Source organism: Dunckerocampus dactyliophorus, chromosome 20 (genome assembly GCF_027744805.1).
Source record: "Dunckerocampus dactyliophorus isolate RoL2022-P2 chromosome 20, RoL_Ddac_1.1, whole genome shotgun sequence".
NCBI classification, from domain to species: Eukaryota; Metazoa; Chordata; class Actinopteri; order Syngnathiformes; family Syngnathidae; genus Dunckerocampus; species Dunckerocampus dactyliophorus.
Genome location: NC_072838.1, coordinates 14,376,354 through 14,394,809, shown reverse-complemented (window position 1 = coordinate 14,394,809; position 18,456 = coordinate 14,376,354). Strand labels below are relative to the sequence as shown.

The 18,456-nt window shown below is 40.7% G+C and overlaps 2 protein-coding genes across 2 annotated transcripts; one reads left to right on the top strand and one right to left on the bottom strand.

Moving 5' to 3' along the window:
- Positions 1–85: 85 nt before the first annotated feature.
- srd5a1 (steroid-5-alpha-reductase, alpha polypeptide 1 (3-oxo-5 alpha-steroid delta 4-dehydrogenase alpha 1)) lies at positions 86–4,562 on the bottom strand. Its single transcript, XM_054763234.1, has 5 exons — positions 2,447–4,562; positions 2,163–2,329; positions 1,843–1,944; positions 1,615–1,765; positions 86–1,538 (listed from the first exon to the last, which is right to left on the bottom strand). Exons 1-5 carry the CDS (start codon positions 2,755–2,757, stop codon positions 1,472–1,474), a joined length of 798 nt encoding a protein of 265 aa, XP_054619209.1. The 5' UTR covers positions 2,758–4,562; the 3' UTR covers positions 86–1,471.
- nsun2 (NOP2/Sun RNA methyltransferase 2) lies at positions 3,419–9,870 on the top strand. The gene is made up of 19 exons (XM_054763232.1): positions 3,419–3,654; positions 3,836–3,993; positions 4,060–4,155; positions 4,230–4,335; positions 4,603–4,674; positions 4,749–4,833; positions 4,921–5,113; positions 6,158–6,232; positions 6,382–6,512; positions 6,721–6,794; positions 6,862–6,992; positions 7,244–7,340; positions 7,459–7,667; positions 7,737–7,829; positions 7,904–8,039; positions 8,715–8,795; positions 8,946–9,084; positions 9,148–9,187; positions 9,266–9,870. Exons 1-19 carry the CDS (start codon positions 3,523–3,525, stop codon positions 9,543–9,545), a joined length of 2,328 nt encoding a protein of 775 aa, XP_054619207.1. The 5' UTR covers positions 3,419–3,522; the 3' UTR covers positions 9,546–9,870.
- The last annotated feature ends 8,586 nt before the right edge of the window (positions 9,871–18,456 follow it).

The window sequence follows — 18,456 nt, the reverse complement described above, 5'->3', positions numbered from 1 at the left end:
AGCTTTCAGCAACACACCGCTTTCATTTCTTTAACTCTCAACCGCCCTGTAATTTGGCACCATGGAAAAATGACAAAAGCACTCATTTATTTCAAATAAAAAGCTTTTTCTTTTATATAATGTGTAACCTCATTGGCAGGAACAGCGGTTTGGAAATACTGTATGTCCTGTGTTGATTGAAGATTTATGGTGAGCAAAATGAAGACGGCACTCGGTTTACACCCCACTCAGTACTACCGGCACCTAAAAGGTCACTTTAGATTGTAAATAGTCTAATGAAGTCATGATATGAATGAACATTTTATTCTGTAGTCTCTAACATAACTTTTCCCTTTGCTACAATAAGGCATCAAGTCTCTTTAAACCCTGACAGGAGTGATGTGTTCAGGTGACACCGTTTATTTCAGGCATAGCTGAGTATTTATTGAGAGCCATACTTGCTCACAGCAGGTCTAAAAGCCAAGGACAGCCCTGCTAAAGTTACAGGCTGTAGGTGTGGTTACATTTGATGTCTTGTATGTGAGATGTTCCCTTACTTATCCATTCCAGTCAAGTGGGTGTTAAATAGAACTGATAACTCTTGAGGTACAAAAATATGATAAGCCTGCTTTGCATTTCCTTTTTTTAAATGGTCAATGGAGGAGAATATGTCCCTCTTTAGAGAGCTGTTGTGTGGTGGCTTTGCTTCCACTTCAAACTATCAGTTTGTTAATCAATAATACTAAGTAGCTATATAGTATATTTGTTATTATAGAATCTATAATAACAAACAGAGGTAGATTCCACTTACTGTGCAAGTTAGAATATCAAAAACAACACAAAATATACCAAAAAACCTAAACAATCCTACATTGTGTCAATGAAGATAGCTTCCCGTCCTGAAGGCGGCAGTAACAAAGTAGTTTCCCAAGAAATGAGGGAGAAGTGTAATGTCTACCATGATGAAAAATAATAAAATGAATGGATCTGTATAAAAAATATGTGTGCTTTTCTCATCAGTCCGCTCCTCCAAAAATGTGAATCACAACTTTACGATTTAAAGAACTGACAGTTTTATAAAAATCTTTATCAAAACTATTAGACTCATTGTCTTGTTCTGCTTTAAAAGAAACTTCCTGTGGTCTTGCCACTGTTCTTCATGGGAGGTCCCAGAAGGACAGTTGCTGACGGGGGACTTTCTTAATAAAAATACATAGACCGGCTGAAAATAATTCATCCAGTCAAAAACATGGCGGGCTCCCTTCCTCCACAGTACGGCTGCCTAGAGGGCACTAACTTTTGAATGTACTGCAAGCATTACGCTTCCTGCTTTGAGTATGTAAACTACACTTTACGTAACACAAGCATGAGTTATGATTGTTGTCAGCTAATGATAGCTACCTTTAGATACTAATGTTAGCTATCATTGAAACTCTATAATACTTTTGGAATAAAAAATAAAAAAAAAAACTAAAAAAAAATGCAGTATATTCTAATACAAAATAGGGATTAATGCCTTCCTTGTTTTTGGGTAGTCTTCAAATTTAGTAAGGTACCACCTGCATAGAGGAAAGATCAAATATCATCCATTAATACTACTACTGAGTGGAAACCATGGAGCGTTTATCTTCTTACTTGTGGTGGTCCACAGCCCTGCTCCTGAGGACCACGATGGTGAAGACGGCGAAGGCTGCGCTGTGTACAGATTGGCCCGCCAGAGCGAAGCCCACCCATTCAGTTATCTCTCCTAAAAAGTTGGCTCCAGACACATACTCAAACATTCCACCTGCAAATACAATCACGTCCATGTTGTTGTCTGCTGCCTGCATGTTAGGCGATCAAAGAGGCCCTTTCATGCCAAACCTTTGGGGATTTTATAACCCGTCTCTCCATGCTTCCTCAGGTTCCTCAGAATGTGGTCAGAATGCAAATTCATCAGCCAGCCAACGAACCACAGCACAGATCCTGGAAACAGATTAACCAACAGCTGCTTTAACAAAACACTGTAATGACAAAAAGATGTAAAGACAAACTTTTCACCTAATGTACTTTTGCATGTTAAAGTACAGTAGTAGTAAAATGCATGTAAGTCTGATGTTAATGCACACTGGCAAATGCAATTAATGACCATCTGTAGTACAAAACACAAATTCCCTCATCATGTGCGCACACAGTGCACCTACCCGCAATGAAGCATGGTCGTGTAATCCAGTCTGCAGGGTACTCAGCATAGTGGCTCAGGTATCTGATCTGCATGAAGCCGTTGTAGATGCAGAAAACAGTCGCCAAGGCAAACGAGACGAACGGTGTTGGTTTACCTCCACGAATTAAAAATGGATAAATCAGCGATCTGTAACACAACACAAAAAAGTCAAACTAGTGCGCTTCAGCTGTACCAAACTAAACTGTGGTGCATTCACGTGTACAAGCACGGGGCGTGGGGGGGAGTCAAGAGCGTTGCACCTACCTCTGTGCGTAGTGACAGAGATACATAGCAATGATCAACTGGTTAGTGAGCATAGATGTTTTGGCAGAAGAAGTCCACACTAGCAGACACACAGGCACCAGGAACGCCGGCAGCTCCTGAACGAACCAAGCGAACTTGACGTTCACTGGAAATCCATGTCCATATATCGCGTATCGCCCATATGGCACATTCTTAAATAACAAAGAAACAAATGCGCAGGCTGCCATTAATAACATGAAATAAGCCATGCAGTCCAAGACGTACTGCTCTTCCTCTTCTGAAGAGAAGATCACCGAAAGAAGACTGTCCATTTTGAATGAATAATAGTGACAAAGAAAATGGTGCCTCGAGTACAGTAGTCTGAAGTCGAGGGAAGTCCCATTGTAAGACAGGGTGGTGCCGTAATGGACCAAAATCACATGACCGCTCGGTGCCAACTCTCTGGTGATGTAGATGTCGATACGGAAATATCGATACTTCCGATACCAGTTTTTTACGCTCTAAAATTATCGAATCAAAAATACCGATACTTTGATACTTCAATCATTTGAGGAATCGTCGTTAACAGGAACACGTGGAACGTGGAAAGTTTTTATTGAGGTCTTAAATTTACACATGACTACTAATTTCATCTGCCAAACAGATGGTGTTGTGTTACACGTATTGAACACACTGAAGCGACTCGTGATGTTACATTTAATAATGCGTGTGCCAAGACAGAAGAAAACACAAAAATAACAAGTTTAATAAACTGTTTGTCTTTCTACGAATGCCGTGTCCAAGGATCTGCCTGCTCATAAATGCAAATCAATATCACGAGTGAAAGAAAATACTTCTCAAACACAACCCCTCGTTTAGTGGTTTGCCCCAGCCCCTCATATGTGTAAAAACAATGTTTAGTGTTCTTTTCTTCACACAAACTGTACTGTATTCCTTACAGGCATCCGTAGATGCCGCTTAGAAGGGTCCTAATTCACATGCGTCAGCGCGGCTACATCAGTGGGCTACATGCTTCTGGGATACAACATAGGATAGCGGCTCACTGCTAACATTTTAGCCGAGTTGTACACTACTTTATGTTGTGTCCTCGAAACACGCTCATTCGTTTAAGTTCATCCAGCGGTGTACTGGTCTCCAAAATGGGGAAAAGAAGCAGACAAAGACAGAAAAACCAGCTTGCAGCAGGCAGGGACCACAGAGATATCCCTGTAAGAGCCACTCTTCTACTTGAATGTTTTTGGTGTTTTTAACATGCTAACAAAGACCGAGACAAAATCTGCAGTGTTGTATAGTCCTGAAATAGCTATTGTCAAAGCAAAACCAGTTATTATAACAGAATCACTAAATAAATTAAATGTAATTCATTGAAGTGAACTAAATGTGTTTCAGGGCTGGGGTGCTGGTTATGCTGACATTGTTAAAGAAAACAAGCTGTTTGAGCACTACTACAAGGAGCAAGGCTTGGTTCCAGAGGGAGAATTTGAACAGTTTATGGACGTAATGAGGGAACCACTACCAGTAACTATACGCATCACTGGATACAAGAGGTAAGATTGTCACAGCATATTGTTGTGGATGACCAAGTAAATATGTCCTGCTCTACCTGGTTCCAGCCACGCCAAGGAGATCCTTCACTGTCTGAAGGACAAATACTTTAAGGAGTTGGAGATTGATGGGCAGAAGGTTGAGGCTCCACAGCCTCTCAGCTGGTGAACCAAATATTATAATTCATGCAAAGTCACACCACATAAGAAATCCTCACTCATTTTGCCCACTTTTCCAGGTATCCTGATGAGCAAGCCTGGCACACCAACCTGAGCCGGAAGATCATTAGGAAGTCTCCTCTGCTGGAGAAGTTCCACCAGTTTCTTGTGAGCGAGACAGAGTCGGTGAGTAAATACGAACAGAAAATATACAAGAGAGCGATGGCTTTGAGGTAGGGGGAGATGCAAGAAGACTTCAGGGGAACTGCAGCAGCTTGAGAAGAAAATGCCACAAAATAAGTTCCAGAAAATAGGTTCTCCTGGAAGTAGGGGGAGGCTCCAGCCGTATTATGTTCTCTGAAGGGAGCCTCAATGTGCCACACTTTGAAAATCCCTGCTCCAAGGAATTCTGTGGAAGGGAAATTAATTCACATCTTGTGTTTACCTTTGCAGGGTAACATCAGCCGCCAGGAAGCCGTCAGTATGATCCCTCCTCTTCTCTTGAAGATTGAGCCTCATCACAAAGTCAGAGCAGTCGTTATAGTTTGTTGGTATATATTTTTGTGAAACTGAATGACACAGCTGTGTGTGTTGTTTAGATATTGGACATGTGTGCAGCCCCTGGGTCAAAGACAGCCCAGCTTATAGAGATGCTGCACGCTGACATGGAAGTGCCATTTCCAGGTAAGAATAACATGAGTTGATGCATAATAGATCACATACTGTACACAATATACATGGCTGATGGATTGCCCATCTATTTCCTTTTAGAGGGCTTCGTCATCGCAAACGACGTGGACAACAAACGCTGCTACCTGCTAGTGCATCAGACCAAGCGTCTCAACAGCCCCTGCATCGTAGTGGTCAACCATGACGCCTCCTGCATCCCCACGCTGCAGATCCAGACGGATGGAAAAAAGGACATCCTCTTCTATGATCGTATCTTGTGTGACGTGCCCTGCAGGTCAGATGATGCCTTTTTTCTGCCTTCCACTTTGCTATTTACAATCAACTGTGGAATATCTAGGGACATCTGAAACACATACAGTCGTCCCTCGCTACATTGCAGTTCGAACATTGCGCCCTCACTCTATTGCGGTTTTTCATAACGTAATTAATAAATGATAGCTGTTTGGTGGTTGAATACGGCCTATTATTAGTGAAAAAGATGCATATTTATGCAAATTGTACTTATTCTTGGCCTAACTTAAGAATTTTCAAGAATAAAAATGACTAAATTAACTAAATTATAAATACAAGGCAGAAAATGCGTTCTAATTATGAATGTAGTATTCTACATTGGCCACTAGTTGTTGATGTTCAGTGAGACAAGGTCCAGATGTGATCGCCAGGCATTTATTGCAAGTTTAAATGATCTCACAACAGACACTTTAACCATAGCATAATAATCAGAATAATAACACTGATTACTGTTGGCGCCATAACCCACGACAAGCTAAAACTCCACTCTGAATCTCCGTCACTTCCTGTCCTCTACTTATCTAGCCGTCCACCACTAATGTCCCCTGGGGAACACATTTACTGTGACACACATGAACAGGAGTTTTATTTGCATATTAAATGGCTTATTTACTGTTATGTCTACTATATTGGGTAAGACAAGTGTAAAGCCATTTAAAGCCGTCATTACAATACATTGATGAGACATTCGCCACCGCAGGAAGCACGTTGTCCAGAAAAAAACAAGGAAATGCTAACGTGTGCGTCTGTTATCTTATTTATATCTAATATGTCATATTTCCTCTGATTATATTTACAATATTGGGTAATACAAGTATAAAGGTGACTATATGGGTGTTATTTAATGCCTAGAGGGCTCTAATAATGTTAAAAAACGTATTTAGAACGATATAAACAGGTTTTATATGCCATAACTATGAAAATATTCCATTTACCAATATTGAATCCTATTTCACGGAATTTAACTTAACCAAGCTGCCTCAGTTTCCCACTGCGCTTGTATGTAACTGCTGCTGTCGGCACACAGCGGAGACGGCACCATGAGGAAGAACATTGACGTGTGGAAGAAGTGGACGACCAGCAACAGCCTGCACCTTCACGGGTGAGCAGAAGTGGCGATTGTGTGCCACTTGAGTAGTTTTTGTGGTAAATCAAATTCTGCTTAAATGGAAGAGGCAATGGAGGAGTGGCCTTTTGGTGCTTGTGAAAGTTGGCTGTATTATAGTGTGTCCGTGTGTGTCCGCTCACCAGCCTCCAGTTGCGTATAGCTGTGCATGGTGTTGAGCAGCTGTCTGTGGGCGGGAGGATGGTCTACTCCACCTGTTCGCTTAACCCTATTGAAGACGAAGCTGTCATTGCGGCACTGCTGGAGAAGAGCGAAGGTAGCAAACATAGTGATGCCAGATAAAAATGGTGCTCGCAAACACACTTTTCCCACAGTTTGGACACGTGTACTCATGTTGCCAGGTATTTACACAATAACAACTGCTACACAAGCTTGTACACTGACTACTCTAAAGTATATCCAAGTTTCATTTCTATAGTATTGTCTCATGAAGTTAAAAAAAAATAAATCTTTTTCCCATCCAGGTGCACTGGAGCTTGTCGACTGCTCTTCTGACCTGCCTGGCTTGAAGTGGATGCCTGGGGTCACTTCCTGGAAGGTAATGCAACATCAACATCATGCTATACATCCTTTGGATGTGAAGAACTATTCTTGTTTCTGTGTAGCTGATGACCAAAGAAGGCAAGTGGTATTCTGACTGGTCGTCTGTCCCGAGCAGCCGCCACACTCAAATCCGACCCACCATGTTCCCGCCTGATGACGCAGAGAAGCTGGCTGGGATGCATCTGGAGAGATGGTATAGACACACATGTCAAACAAATAATGCTTGTCGTTATTAATAACTTTATGTGATAGTTGTTTTCCTTAGTTGTTGAATTGAATGCAAATGTAAGGGTGAGTAGCACAGTTTTGTCCAGCAGAGGGCGCTGTTGTCACGTCCTTTAGTTCGTAGAACGCTGGAACAAGTCTTCCCATCTTGGTGGCACCATTAACCATGTGCTTGATTCTGTAAATGCACGTACTTAATTGTAAGCTTCTTCTTCTCAGTATGAGGATTTTACCACATCACCAGAACACGGGAGGTTTCTTTGTGGCCGTGTTGATGAAGAAAGCCCCCATGCCCTGGAACAAACGATATCCCAAGGTACGTTCTCAAATAGATGCATCATTATACTTGTCCCCCTATACAAGTCCCTCACCTGTTCAGTTTTTCTCATCACAGCTGGTAACTAATCACATTTACTTGTCCCTCTTGCCTCCAGCTGAGGAGAGAGTCCTCATCTGGCACTGAAGCCCAAACACACAGCTCTCTGGTGACCGTTGCAGAGACTCCCTGCCTCCCCGAGAGCGCCGCTGTAGAGGGAGAGGAGAGGCAGGAAGACGGCGCCGAGGGCACAGTAGACAGGGAGGCCCAGGGCGGAGCACCCAAAGGAGATCAGGAGAAGAGTGACAAACAAGATGGCGTATGTGGGTGAGTCACTCTCGTCGAATACACTGGTAAAGAAAGAAGAGTAAAAGCAAATTATATTTTCTTCCCTAGGCCTCCACCTTCAAAGAAGTTGAAACTGTTTGGATACAAGGAAGATCCCTTTGTCTTTCTCAGTGAAGATGACCCCATCTTCACCACCATGCAGTGAGTGAGAAAGAACTATTTGTGGCGCTGTTTCAACACTTCAAGTACATCATTTTACGTGCTCTACTCGCCAGATCCTTCTATGATTTGTCTCCAAACTTCCCTAAGCTGAATGTCCTGACCAGAACCCACGAGGGCAAGAAGAGACACTTATACATGGTGTCCAAAGAGCTGCGTAACGTGCTGATCAGCAACAGCGAACGCATGAAGGTGCGTGTCTGTATATTTCGTTTGTTTTTGTCGTCAGTCCCAAACCCCTGCCGTCCTGCACTCTGTAGTGCAGGGGTGTCCAAACTTTTTCCAAAGAGGGCCGTGTACAGAAAAACTGAAGGAGGTGGGGGCCACTGCAATATATTTTGTACATTTAAGATGCTCAAACCAGTCCAATGTTGGTCAGAGTATGCTAAGCTACCTGAAGAAAACATAACCATCTTAGATTTGTTCTAGGTGACCAAGTAAATTACTGTAACACCTAATAGCTCATTTTATTTTTAGAATGTGCCTAGAGCCAATAAAAAAATAAAAAAAAAAACAGCTGCGGGCCAACCCCAGCCGCTGCTGCCCAACAACACAGTTTGTGATGGTGAATCTTCTGTGTCATGCTTAGCCACGTATATCTTCATTTTACATGGGTATGTTCAGGAAATGTGACTATATTTACCTCCTGTTATGTGGACTCTGCCAGCCACAAAATGATGCCTCCCACTCCTGCTGGGACTTGAGAGCAGCTTCACTTTGTTTACACAGCCTGAAGCAAGGAGGAGAAAAAAAAACACATTACGCCCCTGTTCAAGTCCAAAACAGCCTAATTGTTAAAAATAGCAGACTTCTACAGAGATATGCTGACTACTGTGTTTTTTTTTTTAAATCTTATCTCCCTTCCAGGTCATCAACACAGGAGTGAAAGTGTGGTCTCGCAACAGTGATGGTGAGGAGTTTGGTTGTGCCTTTAGAGTGGCTCAAGAGGTGAGTGTTTTTGAGGTTCTAATACATTTTATAAATGCTAAAGTACTGTTTTTTTTTTGTTTTTTTATATATATCATTGTTTTGTCATGTATTTAAGTCAATTGCATCAGGCTACAGTATGCTAACCTGCTAACTTTGCCTCCTCCTCAGGGTATCTACACTCTGCAGCCTTATATTCGCTCCAGGATCATCACAGTGAGTGTGGAGGACATCAAGGTGCTGCTTACCCAGGAGAACCCCTTCCTCAGCAAACTGGACGAGGACGCCCAAGCTCAAGCCAATAAAATTGGTACAGTGCACTTAATTCAACTTATCGAGCTTTATAAATGAGCTAATGTCTTTTTGTTTGCAGAAATGGGCAGCATTGTGTTGAAGTACATTCCCAACCCAGAGTAAGTGTCTTTCAGCTGGTTGAACACATTATTATTATTATTTTGTTTGTTTTAATGCGTTTACCTTCTATTTGATAGTAAGCCCAAAGAGCCCCAGTGTCCCATCCAGCTGTGCGGCTGGAGAGGAAAGACGTCCATCCGAGCCTTCGTCGCCCGAAACGAACGTTACCACTACCTGCGCATGCTGGGCGTGGAGGTCTTTCGGGACAAGCAGGGTGTGGGCCAGAAAGCAACAGATGAGGAGAACAAAAGAAAGGCAGATGAAGAAGCAGCAGCGGAGGACAACAGGGAGCTGGACTTGAATAATGGAAGTGAGAATGGATCATCACAAACAAAGATGGATGGGACAAGCGGTTGAGAGGAGGAGGACTCAATGAAAGTGCATTGAAGCTCAAAGAGCAGCAGACCAGCTGGATTAAAAACACACTGCAGGAGAGGACTTTCTTTGCAGAAGCAATCCCTGCCAGAGGAACACTGAGCTGGAAATTTTGGTTTTGATGCCTCCAGGAGGATGACGTTGTTTTAGTTAATTAAATGGCTTCTGCATTTGCTTTACTCATGGTATTACAACACAAAGTGGCATAACTTTTCGTTCAGTTGTGCATTTTTAAAGAGTTTTATATAAGTCTTATCTCATTTTGTACACCTGTATGATCAGAAATGGAGAAATCAATAAAGGTGTGAAAAATATTTACCTGTCATTTTATTTGAGTTCAACCAACCAGGTGTCTGTTGATCCATCCATCCATCTTCTGTGCCGCTTATCCTCACAAGGGTCTGCTGGAGCCTATCCCAGCTGACTTCGGGCAAGAGGCGGGGTACGCCCTGGACTGGTCACCAGCCAATCACAGGGCACATATAGACAACAATCATTCACTCACATTCATACCTATGGACAATTTAGAGTCGCCAATTAACCTAACATGCATGTTTTTGGAATGTGGGAGGAAACCAGAGTACCGGGAGGTCTGTTGATTATTTTTAAATTATTGACATCTAGTCCTATGTTTAAGAAAATGTAATTATTTTCATTACAGTGTTCATCTTTTGTATTTATTTTAAGAACTAAATGTTCAAAATAGATTACAAAGGAAATATTTTGTTATAGTACTTAATATTTAGAATTGAGTTCTATTGAGAATAGCAAACACAGGGCATGCAAGAGAGATTAGTGCGTAGTGTATCTAAGAAATATGGTACAGTACTTTTGTATTTTTAAACTATTGGCTAACTCGACAGTCTCAATGTGAGACAAATTAAAATAAAATATTACAGTATTGTTTATATTTAATGAAAAATAACGGGTTTATAATAGGTACATTGTCATAAAGTAATTATTACAGTATTGCATTACTACGGTATTTTGAATTAGGAATCACAACCGGTCACACAAAATAAAATGCTTGACTATATATTTTTTTGGATTTTTAATGACAAAAACACGTCCTTATGTTAGTAGTTAAAGTACTTGTTTAAAAATTGTAATATTTTGTATTTATTTTTTAAGAATGCTATAGCAGGCACTTATGTTAGACCAATTTTATTAGAAATCATATATATGTTTATTCCAATTAAAAACATTTAGTTAGAGTACACTTTAGAACTACTATTGCGATTCTGCCATTGTTTTGAGGTGTGAACTGTTAATGTAATTTAGCTACATATACAAGCTGGTTTTGGTCAAGAAGATGAAAGCATGGGAAAAAAAACATGATGACAGGGGGGTGAAGACCATACATCCAAATACAACATGACAACTAGCGTATGCTGAAGGCAGCGGTATATTGTCGGTGTCAGCATCACAGCAGTGGCTGAACTAACGGATACATGGACACTGTTTATTGCCCTGGTGGCGTTACCATGACGACAAGGGCTCTCACCTCTTTGCTCTGCTGGTAGCAGGAAACATTCGACAGAGGCACCTCAGCATCCTACATGAGCTCTTTGCAGTTTCACAAATACGCTTCAGGGATACAAGCATTGGGATAAAACTCCTCAATAAATAGAGCCACTTCCTGTAGATCAGTGGTGTCCAAACTTTTTCTACCAAGGGCCACATACTGATAAATCTGATAAATATTTCTCTAAAAAGGCTAAAAACAATCCAACGTACAGTAGATACAATGGCACTCTGGACACCATTGGTGTCTATACAGTCACCATGAAGTCCATACCTGTGAACACGTTAGCTCATGATTACACACAAAAAGGCACAATTAAATAATATATTGACACTAATATAAGACCACCTTTCTCTTTTTCAAGCACCGTTTTTGGGAAAATAGTTCTTTTAGGTAATGACATAACAACGGGTAGATTGCAATAATAAAATAATGTATTATATTTCTTACCTGCTCTGTTTCATTGATCCCGTTATCTTAAAATTGCATCCTAACACCTCCTCTGCTGTTTGCTAACTTGCTAACAACTTTGTTTGGCAGGTCTCGGTGTGGCCAGATCACCCGTGTGTGTGTGTGAGTGACAGGAAGAAAAGCTCTGACTTGCTCAGGGGAGAGGTGGCGTTTGGCGGCACCTGCTGGCTTGTATGTACTGTATTAATTGCTAGACTGGGGGTGTCCAAAGTGCGGTTTTTGGGGGGTTTTGCGGCCCCGGCCCATTTTTTATTGGCGCTTGGGCACATTCTAAAAATACAATTACAAAACAAACAGCAAAAATGGAGGGAAAAAAGAGCAAAAATGTGCAAGTAAGGAGGAAAAAACTGAAACTTTGCATGTAATTTTTGATTCTTTGCACACTGGATTGCTTTAGCCTTTTTTCTCCGTTAAAAATATCAAAACTGCCCTTCATTTTTCAGCATGCATCCTTGAAAAAGTTTGGATATCCCTGCGCTAGACTGAATATAAGAAAACTGTTCTTTTTCAGACGTTTTTTCTAGGGCCAATTATTAATATTATGGTCAATATTTGTACATATAAAATAGGTTAACAGCAACAAACATACCATGTTAGCCAATAAGTGTCAATAATTGTATAATAAATAGCATTCATTAATTATGGAACAGAAATACTGACAAGCAACTACTGTATCGTATCAAAAATAAGGTTGTGCTTCTGGTTTTGCTATATTCAGCTTGTAATTTAGGCGTATTTACAAGGCAATTAATTATTTTCTGCACTTTGAACTCAATATTTGATGCTTTCATCTTTTGACCCAGATACCTACACTCTTATGTTGCAAACAAATCCTATTTTAAAAAAAGGAATTGTACATTCATTTAACAGTTGACTATCTGCTTGACACTCTTGACCTGTTCTTTAAAAACTACGTATACAGTACATCAGTTAGCACAGTGCTTCTCAAATAGGGATGCGGGGGGGTGTGAACTGTCAGGGCGGCGTGAGAGGCAAGGAGGACTTTCAACATGAGTGTACACCTGCCAACATGTATGAGTTTGTCGTACTCGGCATGCAATTTGACTCATAAATACGCTTGCATGCTTCACTGCTCTCCATGTTGTCACGTGTCGCTGACTTCAGTTTCGAGTTCAGTCTGTACGGTACAGATGAATATAAGATAAACTGCAGTGACAACAAGCACCGTATGTAATAATATAAAGAGAATATATCCACATTTATATAGTTTAACAGTGTTAACGTGTCCTTCTTGCCTCTAGAAGAGTTCAGCCTGAGTGGAATAAATGCACGGATGTCACTAAAGTGCACCAAATGCTGAATCTTGTCCTCCTTTTCCTTCCTCCTCGCCCTGCCGATGAGACGCTTGCATGCTTTATGCCCACTTGCTTGCTAAGCCTCGTCCACATGCATATATGTTTGGGGATTATGTAATCAAGCAGTTACGCAACGCTCGAAGAGACTGAGTGAGGCAAATTCTCCCTCTTGCTCACACACACACACACACACACACGTGAGCGCGCGCGTGCGCGTACACACAGTGGATGGAGAATGTTTGGATTAAACCAATCACTGCAAGGCCTTTAAAATCTGTTGTTAAATCTCTGGCTATGGTTGCAGGCTTTGTCTGATAATGGCGCAAAGCCTCTACTCTCATCCTGTGTGTACTCCTCCTCCTGCAAAGTAAAACAATGCCAAGGATGCAGCTCCCCCCATCACTGTGCTTTCGCTGGTGAAGCTGCAGCTTGTACAGCATTTCATCCTTTGGGGCACTTTTGTGTTATTGCCTTGGATTTTTTAATATGTGACGATAGGTTTTTATGTTCAACAAAAAATATATATTACAGTATTATTTTACTTTTTATTGTTTTTTTAAGAATTACAATGACTTTTCGATGTATTTTTCTAATAAAAAACGGCAATAGCAGGTCCTTATTTTGGAGTATTCAAGTCAAATATTTATTTAAGGATTATAATAATAGGTCCTTTTGATGGAAAAAATAAAACATTTTTTTTTTACACAAGTAGGTTGTTATGTTTGAGAAATAAAAATGTAATAAATATGATAGTATTTGTTAATTTATTATAATTGAATAAGGTATTATTAATATAGAAAGTTTTTAGTCAGAATAGGTCTTTATACTTGACAAATAAAAATAATTATAGTATTTACTTGTTAATTTATTATAATTCATATTATGATTTATAATAATAATGATGCTAGTTATAATAATTAGTCCTTAACATACACAAACATTTTTTTACAGATGTATTATTAGTATTGGCACTTTAAAAAAATGTTGAAAATAGGTCTTTATGTTTGACAAATAAAAAATAAAATAACAATTATAGTATTCATATTTTGTATTTTGGAGTTAAGAATTACAATATCCTTTTGATAGACAAAATACCATATTTTTATGTTAGACAAATTAATTTTTTTAATTATAGTATTGTTAATATTTTGTATGCATTATTTACATTAAGAATAATTTGACAAATTAAAATATGATTTATTAATTCATGTATTTAATTTAATTTAATTTAATTAAATGTAATATATTTAACATTATTTCATTTCATTTGTCCAAAAATAATGTATTATGTATATACTGTATTTACTTTGTAGTCATGACAATAGCGGAACCCTGTTGCTGTCTAATGAACCAACTCTGATACAGGATGCTGTCTTTTGTGTTGAAACACCAGGATTGCAGGCGTACAAAGCGGGAAAATAAATAAATAAAAAAAGAGAGTGCCGGGTCATTGCTTACAACGTGTACCGAATTGCTGCCTGTCACGTTGAGTGATCGCACACTTGCTTCAAAGATTTATGTAGCTCAGCACACACACGTAGAGGGAAACATGCGGCAGCACGCCACAATGACAGTTTGGGGTTACTTTCACCTGTCTGGGAAGACTCATCTTGATGTCTTTTAAGCGAACAGCAAGAGTGGACAAGTAGTTATCAGCTATTTCCCACCTTATTTCTTTCAACACATCCGCCACAAACGTCATGAAATGGCATCACAAGCTGCATATGAATCATAATTATGATTTCACGGCAAAGACTAACGGCGTGAAATAACAATAATGCATCACCATTGACATCACAGCTGCCATGGCTGCCATCTGCTACCGCCTGTTCTCTTATTAATCATCATCACCGCATCCCATAATAGCACAAACAGTGTTTTCCCGTGCAGTGCTTGTCTACTGTAATATCATGCAAAGTGTAACGGATGCCAGCTCGTGTGGCTGTGTGATAGTATGTTTGGTAAAACCGTACTCCCTGACGCCTTAAGAGCTGCGCTGGGCAGTGGGTTGACAGCTCGGGGCTTTTGGCTGACTGGCTAGCGCTGCTCGACTTAACTCTCAATCAGCGGGGATGTGTGGGCTGGTCTGTGTTACATAGGCAGATTGTACAACAAAAAAAAGAAAAAAAGGTCACCTGTTTGATCCCTCCAATGGACCACTGTAGTCCCGGCGGATAGTTGGCAGATCTTCAGGCTATTTTAAGCCGTGTAGCAAAGCCTGGGGCATACGGAGTGAAAGAAAAACATATTTGAAAAACCTGCTAAGCTCATTTCAGTTCTCTTTAAAGGCCAAATCAATTTTTAGTTCCGACAGTGAGCGAGTATAGTCTGGGGTGAACAGAAACTCTGCAGAAACGTTTTGCGGGGATGAATGGAGGCCCCAAGTGTGTTATATCCTCTAAGGGGAGGCTCACTGTGCTACACTTGAAAACCCTCTCATTTAGACAACTGCAAACCTATCACAATGGCAGAAAAAACAGCTTTAAAGTCATTTCTGGGGCAAGTTGGAGCCCTTGAAGCCAATGTCGTTGTTATTTTTTGATGTTCAACGCAAGCTCTGGCACCGTAGATTCAAGGAAGACAAAAGTTTATAGTCATGTACCTGTCAAAACTGATGAAAACCAACTCAATCAACTTAAGTTTGAAGCCACAATACAACACCCACAATCCTGAGAATTGATGAATAATTATATAATAATAATAATAATTATTATTATAATATATACAGTATATATACATACATGTATACATATAGACAGTCGTCCCTCGTTTAGAGCAGTTAACTGGTTCCATATATGGCCGCTTTAAATGAATTTCCGAGATATAGGATTTAATGTTATGTTGTTAAGATAAATTAAATATTTTTGTAGTTAGAGCATAAAAAACCTGTTTATGAACGTCTGAATAAGGTTTTTAACATTATTACCGCCATGTAGACATGAAGTAACACCAATATAGTCACCTTGACACTCCTGTTATTCATTGTTTACAACACATTCCAACTCCAATAGGGAGTCGAGACGGCTGCTGGCTGGCAAGCTAGCGAGCTAGCGTGCTACCCAGTTAGCCTCGAATTGTTTTCTTTTACACTTAAAAAGCCCAAAACTTACCACTCCCATACGGGATCGGAGGAGAACCTTTTTCATTCTATCATGTCGGTCATGCCATGGCTGACTTCATGCATGACTTCATGCAGTGTTAATTAAGGTCATGTACCATATGTCTCAATGTTTTGTATCATTACTGCCGCCTAGTGACCAGAATACTACATATCACTTATATTTCAATTGGCTAATAATAGACCATAGTCTACCACGAAACAACAATCGTTTTTTAGTTAATTAATTTCCGAAAAACCGCCATGTAGCGAGGGAAGACGGTACATTAAAAATATCCTTTTAAAACCTTTTGTTGGCGATCTTCTTATAGTCTTGAACAGGGGTGTACAAAGTGCAACGCAGGGGTCATTTGCAGCTTGTTTCCTATTGGCCAGCGGCACATTGTAGCAATGGAATTAAACCAAAAAACCCCAGCAAAAATGGGAAAAATTGAGCAAAGTATAAAGAGAATAAGCTGAAATATTGATACTAAATAGCTAATAGTAAATAAAAAAAAGATAATGACAAAACAAAGCTTTGCCTTTAAATAAATAAATATATTAAAAAAATGTTTTCGCCTTTTTACAAAATAAAAAAAGTGGCCCCACCGCATCCTTTGATTTTCAGTATGTGGCCCTCGGGGGATAAAGTCAGACACCCCTGGCCTAGAACATCTTTATGTAGAGCGACAGTTCTTTTTTTTTAACACATCTTCAGAGAGTTCTTTTCCATGAAGTTTCATGTCGAACTTCCAATGACCAACATGGCGTGAGAGCGACCACACCAAATTGAACACACCAGCTCCTCATTCACACCTGAGACCTTGTAACACTAACAAGTCACATGATCCAAGGGATAAAAAAAAATGGCTGATTTGGCCCAATTTGTACAGTTTAACATCGGGGTGTACTGACTTTTGTTGCCAGCGGTTTAGACATTAATGACTATGTTGAGTTATTTTGAGGGGACAGTAAATTTACACTGCTATCCAAGCTGTACATTGACTACTTTCTTTCATGCTGTCCCATTAAAGAACATCATAAAATTCTTGAAGTGTGCGTCCCAAAGTCGTTATTGTAATATTTTCTTAGCAACGGCATGCCAGAGGAAAAAAGAGACGGATTCGGTGAATGAGAAGTTGGAGGTTGGGACTGAGGAAGGGGGGGCGGGTGGCGGACACAAGGCTTTATTTAGTGCATGCCTGCAGGTGTTGCCTAGTAACAGAAAGTGAGAGATGAGAAGCTGAAGAACATCCCGCTCTTTATCCGTCCCGCCACTTAGCAACCTTTTTCTCTCCACTCCCGGCCTTATTTTTCCTTCCCCAAAAAAATGCCAAGTCATGCCGACACACAAATAAAGACCCGCACTCTCATTCTCACACATATTTGGCACCGGGAGAGACCATTCCTCATTAGCAGTCAGCATGGTTGCTATGCTGCATGCAGCCAGCCAGGAGAGGAAACAAGGAAAGGAGGGCACGAGGGAGGGAGAACAACATCCGCAGAGGTTGTTGCCATAGCGTTTGTTGCTTCGCTACACTTTCCCCGCTATTGACTCGTGAAAAGATACCTGCGCATGTGACGGCTCTTACGAGAGGGCGGCTCAATAAATCAGCTTAATGGATCTCACATGCAATCATGTGGTCCTTCACACCATTGATCAAGGTGAGACGGAGGGCACTTGGCGTGTGGGAGTGAAAAAATACACAATGTACCAGAAAGAGGGATGATTTAATTCAAAATATCCTGTTTTTTGTTGTTTTTTGAAGCACACTGTGTCACTTATAGTCATGCATACATTTCCTAGCAGGGCAAGGGGGTGTGTTTTGCATTTTAACGACCCAACCTTTGCTTACAGATGTCTTCAATGGCCCTTTTTTCCTCCTTTTCTATTCACTTATTCCCACATTCTCATTCCCAGCAATGCAAAGCATAAAAGCTCTATCATAAAATATCACACAACAAAAACATTTCAGTGGATGCCAGCTCTGTATGGTGTCTAAAAATACATTTTTCCCACGTGCACTGTGCCATATCAAATATTTATAGTGGGCTTTAGTTGGCTAAGAATGGCATGGATGCTGAAGCTCAAAAGGCGGGGAGGGGATGGCGGGGGGTGGCCTGCCAAAGCTGACTGAAGCCTCCATCCCAGTGCCAGCGCTTACATAAGCGCTAAGTGCAGCTTGACACACTGCAACTGCAGTAAACACACACTCAACCCAATAGCAGCCAGGCCTCAGTGTTGTGTTCTCAGTATGTATTTTGTTTTACCAAAACTGCAGAGGTGGACCCCCCCAGAACGCTGCCCGTTTGCGTCCCACGGCCTCTCCGACCACCACCAAACATTAATTTGCATTCAAACACCAATGTGGGCAGCACTGGAGGCAAGGTGGATGAAGTGTCTTGCTCAGGGACACGACTACAGTGACTGGGTGGAGGGAGCAAGGAACGAACCCCCAACCTTCCGGTTTCTGGATGCCTTCA

What these genes read in the sequence shown, in the direction of transcription:
- nsun2 (XM_054763232.1), top strand. Translation starts at nt 3,523, where the DNA reads ATGTTGTGTCCTCGAAACACGCTCATTCGTTTAAGTTCATCCAGCGGT. An exon ending in CTGGGGTCACTTCCTGGAAG is followed by an intron (nt 6,795 to 6,861) that starts GTAATGCAACAT and finishes GTTTCTGTGTAG; the next exon opens with CTGATGACCAAAGAAGGCAA. An exon ending in AGCTCAAGCCAATAAAATTG is followed by an intron (nt 9,085 to 9,147) that starts GTACAGTGCACT and finishes TTTTGTTTGCAG; the next exon opens with AAATGGGCAGCATTGTGTTG.
- srd5a1 (XM_054763234.1), bottom strand. Translation starts at nt 2,757, where the DNA reads ATGGACAGTCTTCTTTCGGTGATCTTCTCTTCAGAAGAGGAAGAGCAG. An exon ending in CTCTGTCACTACGCACAGAG is followed by an intron (nt 2,330 to 2,446) that starts GTAGGTGCAACG and finishes GTTGTGTTACAG; the next exon opens with ATCGCTGATTTATCCATTTT. An exon ending in ACGACCATGCTTCATTGCGG is followed by an intron (nt 1,945 to 2,162) that starts GTAGGTGCACTG and finishes ATCTGTTTCCAG; the next exon opens with GATCTGTGCTGTGGTTCGTT.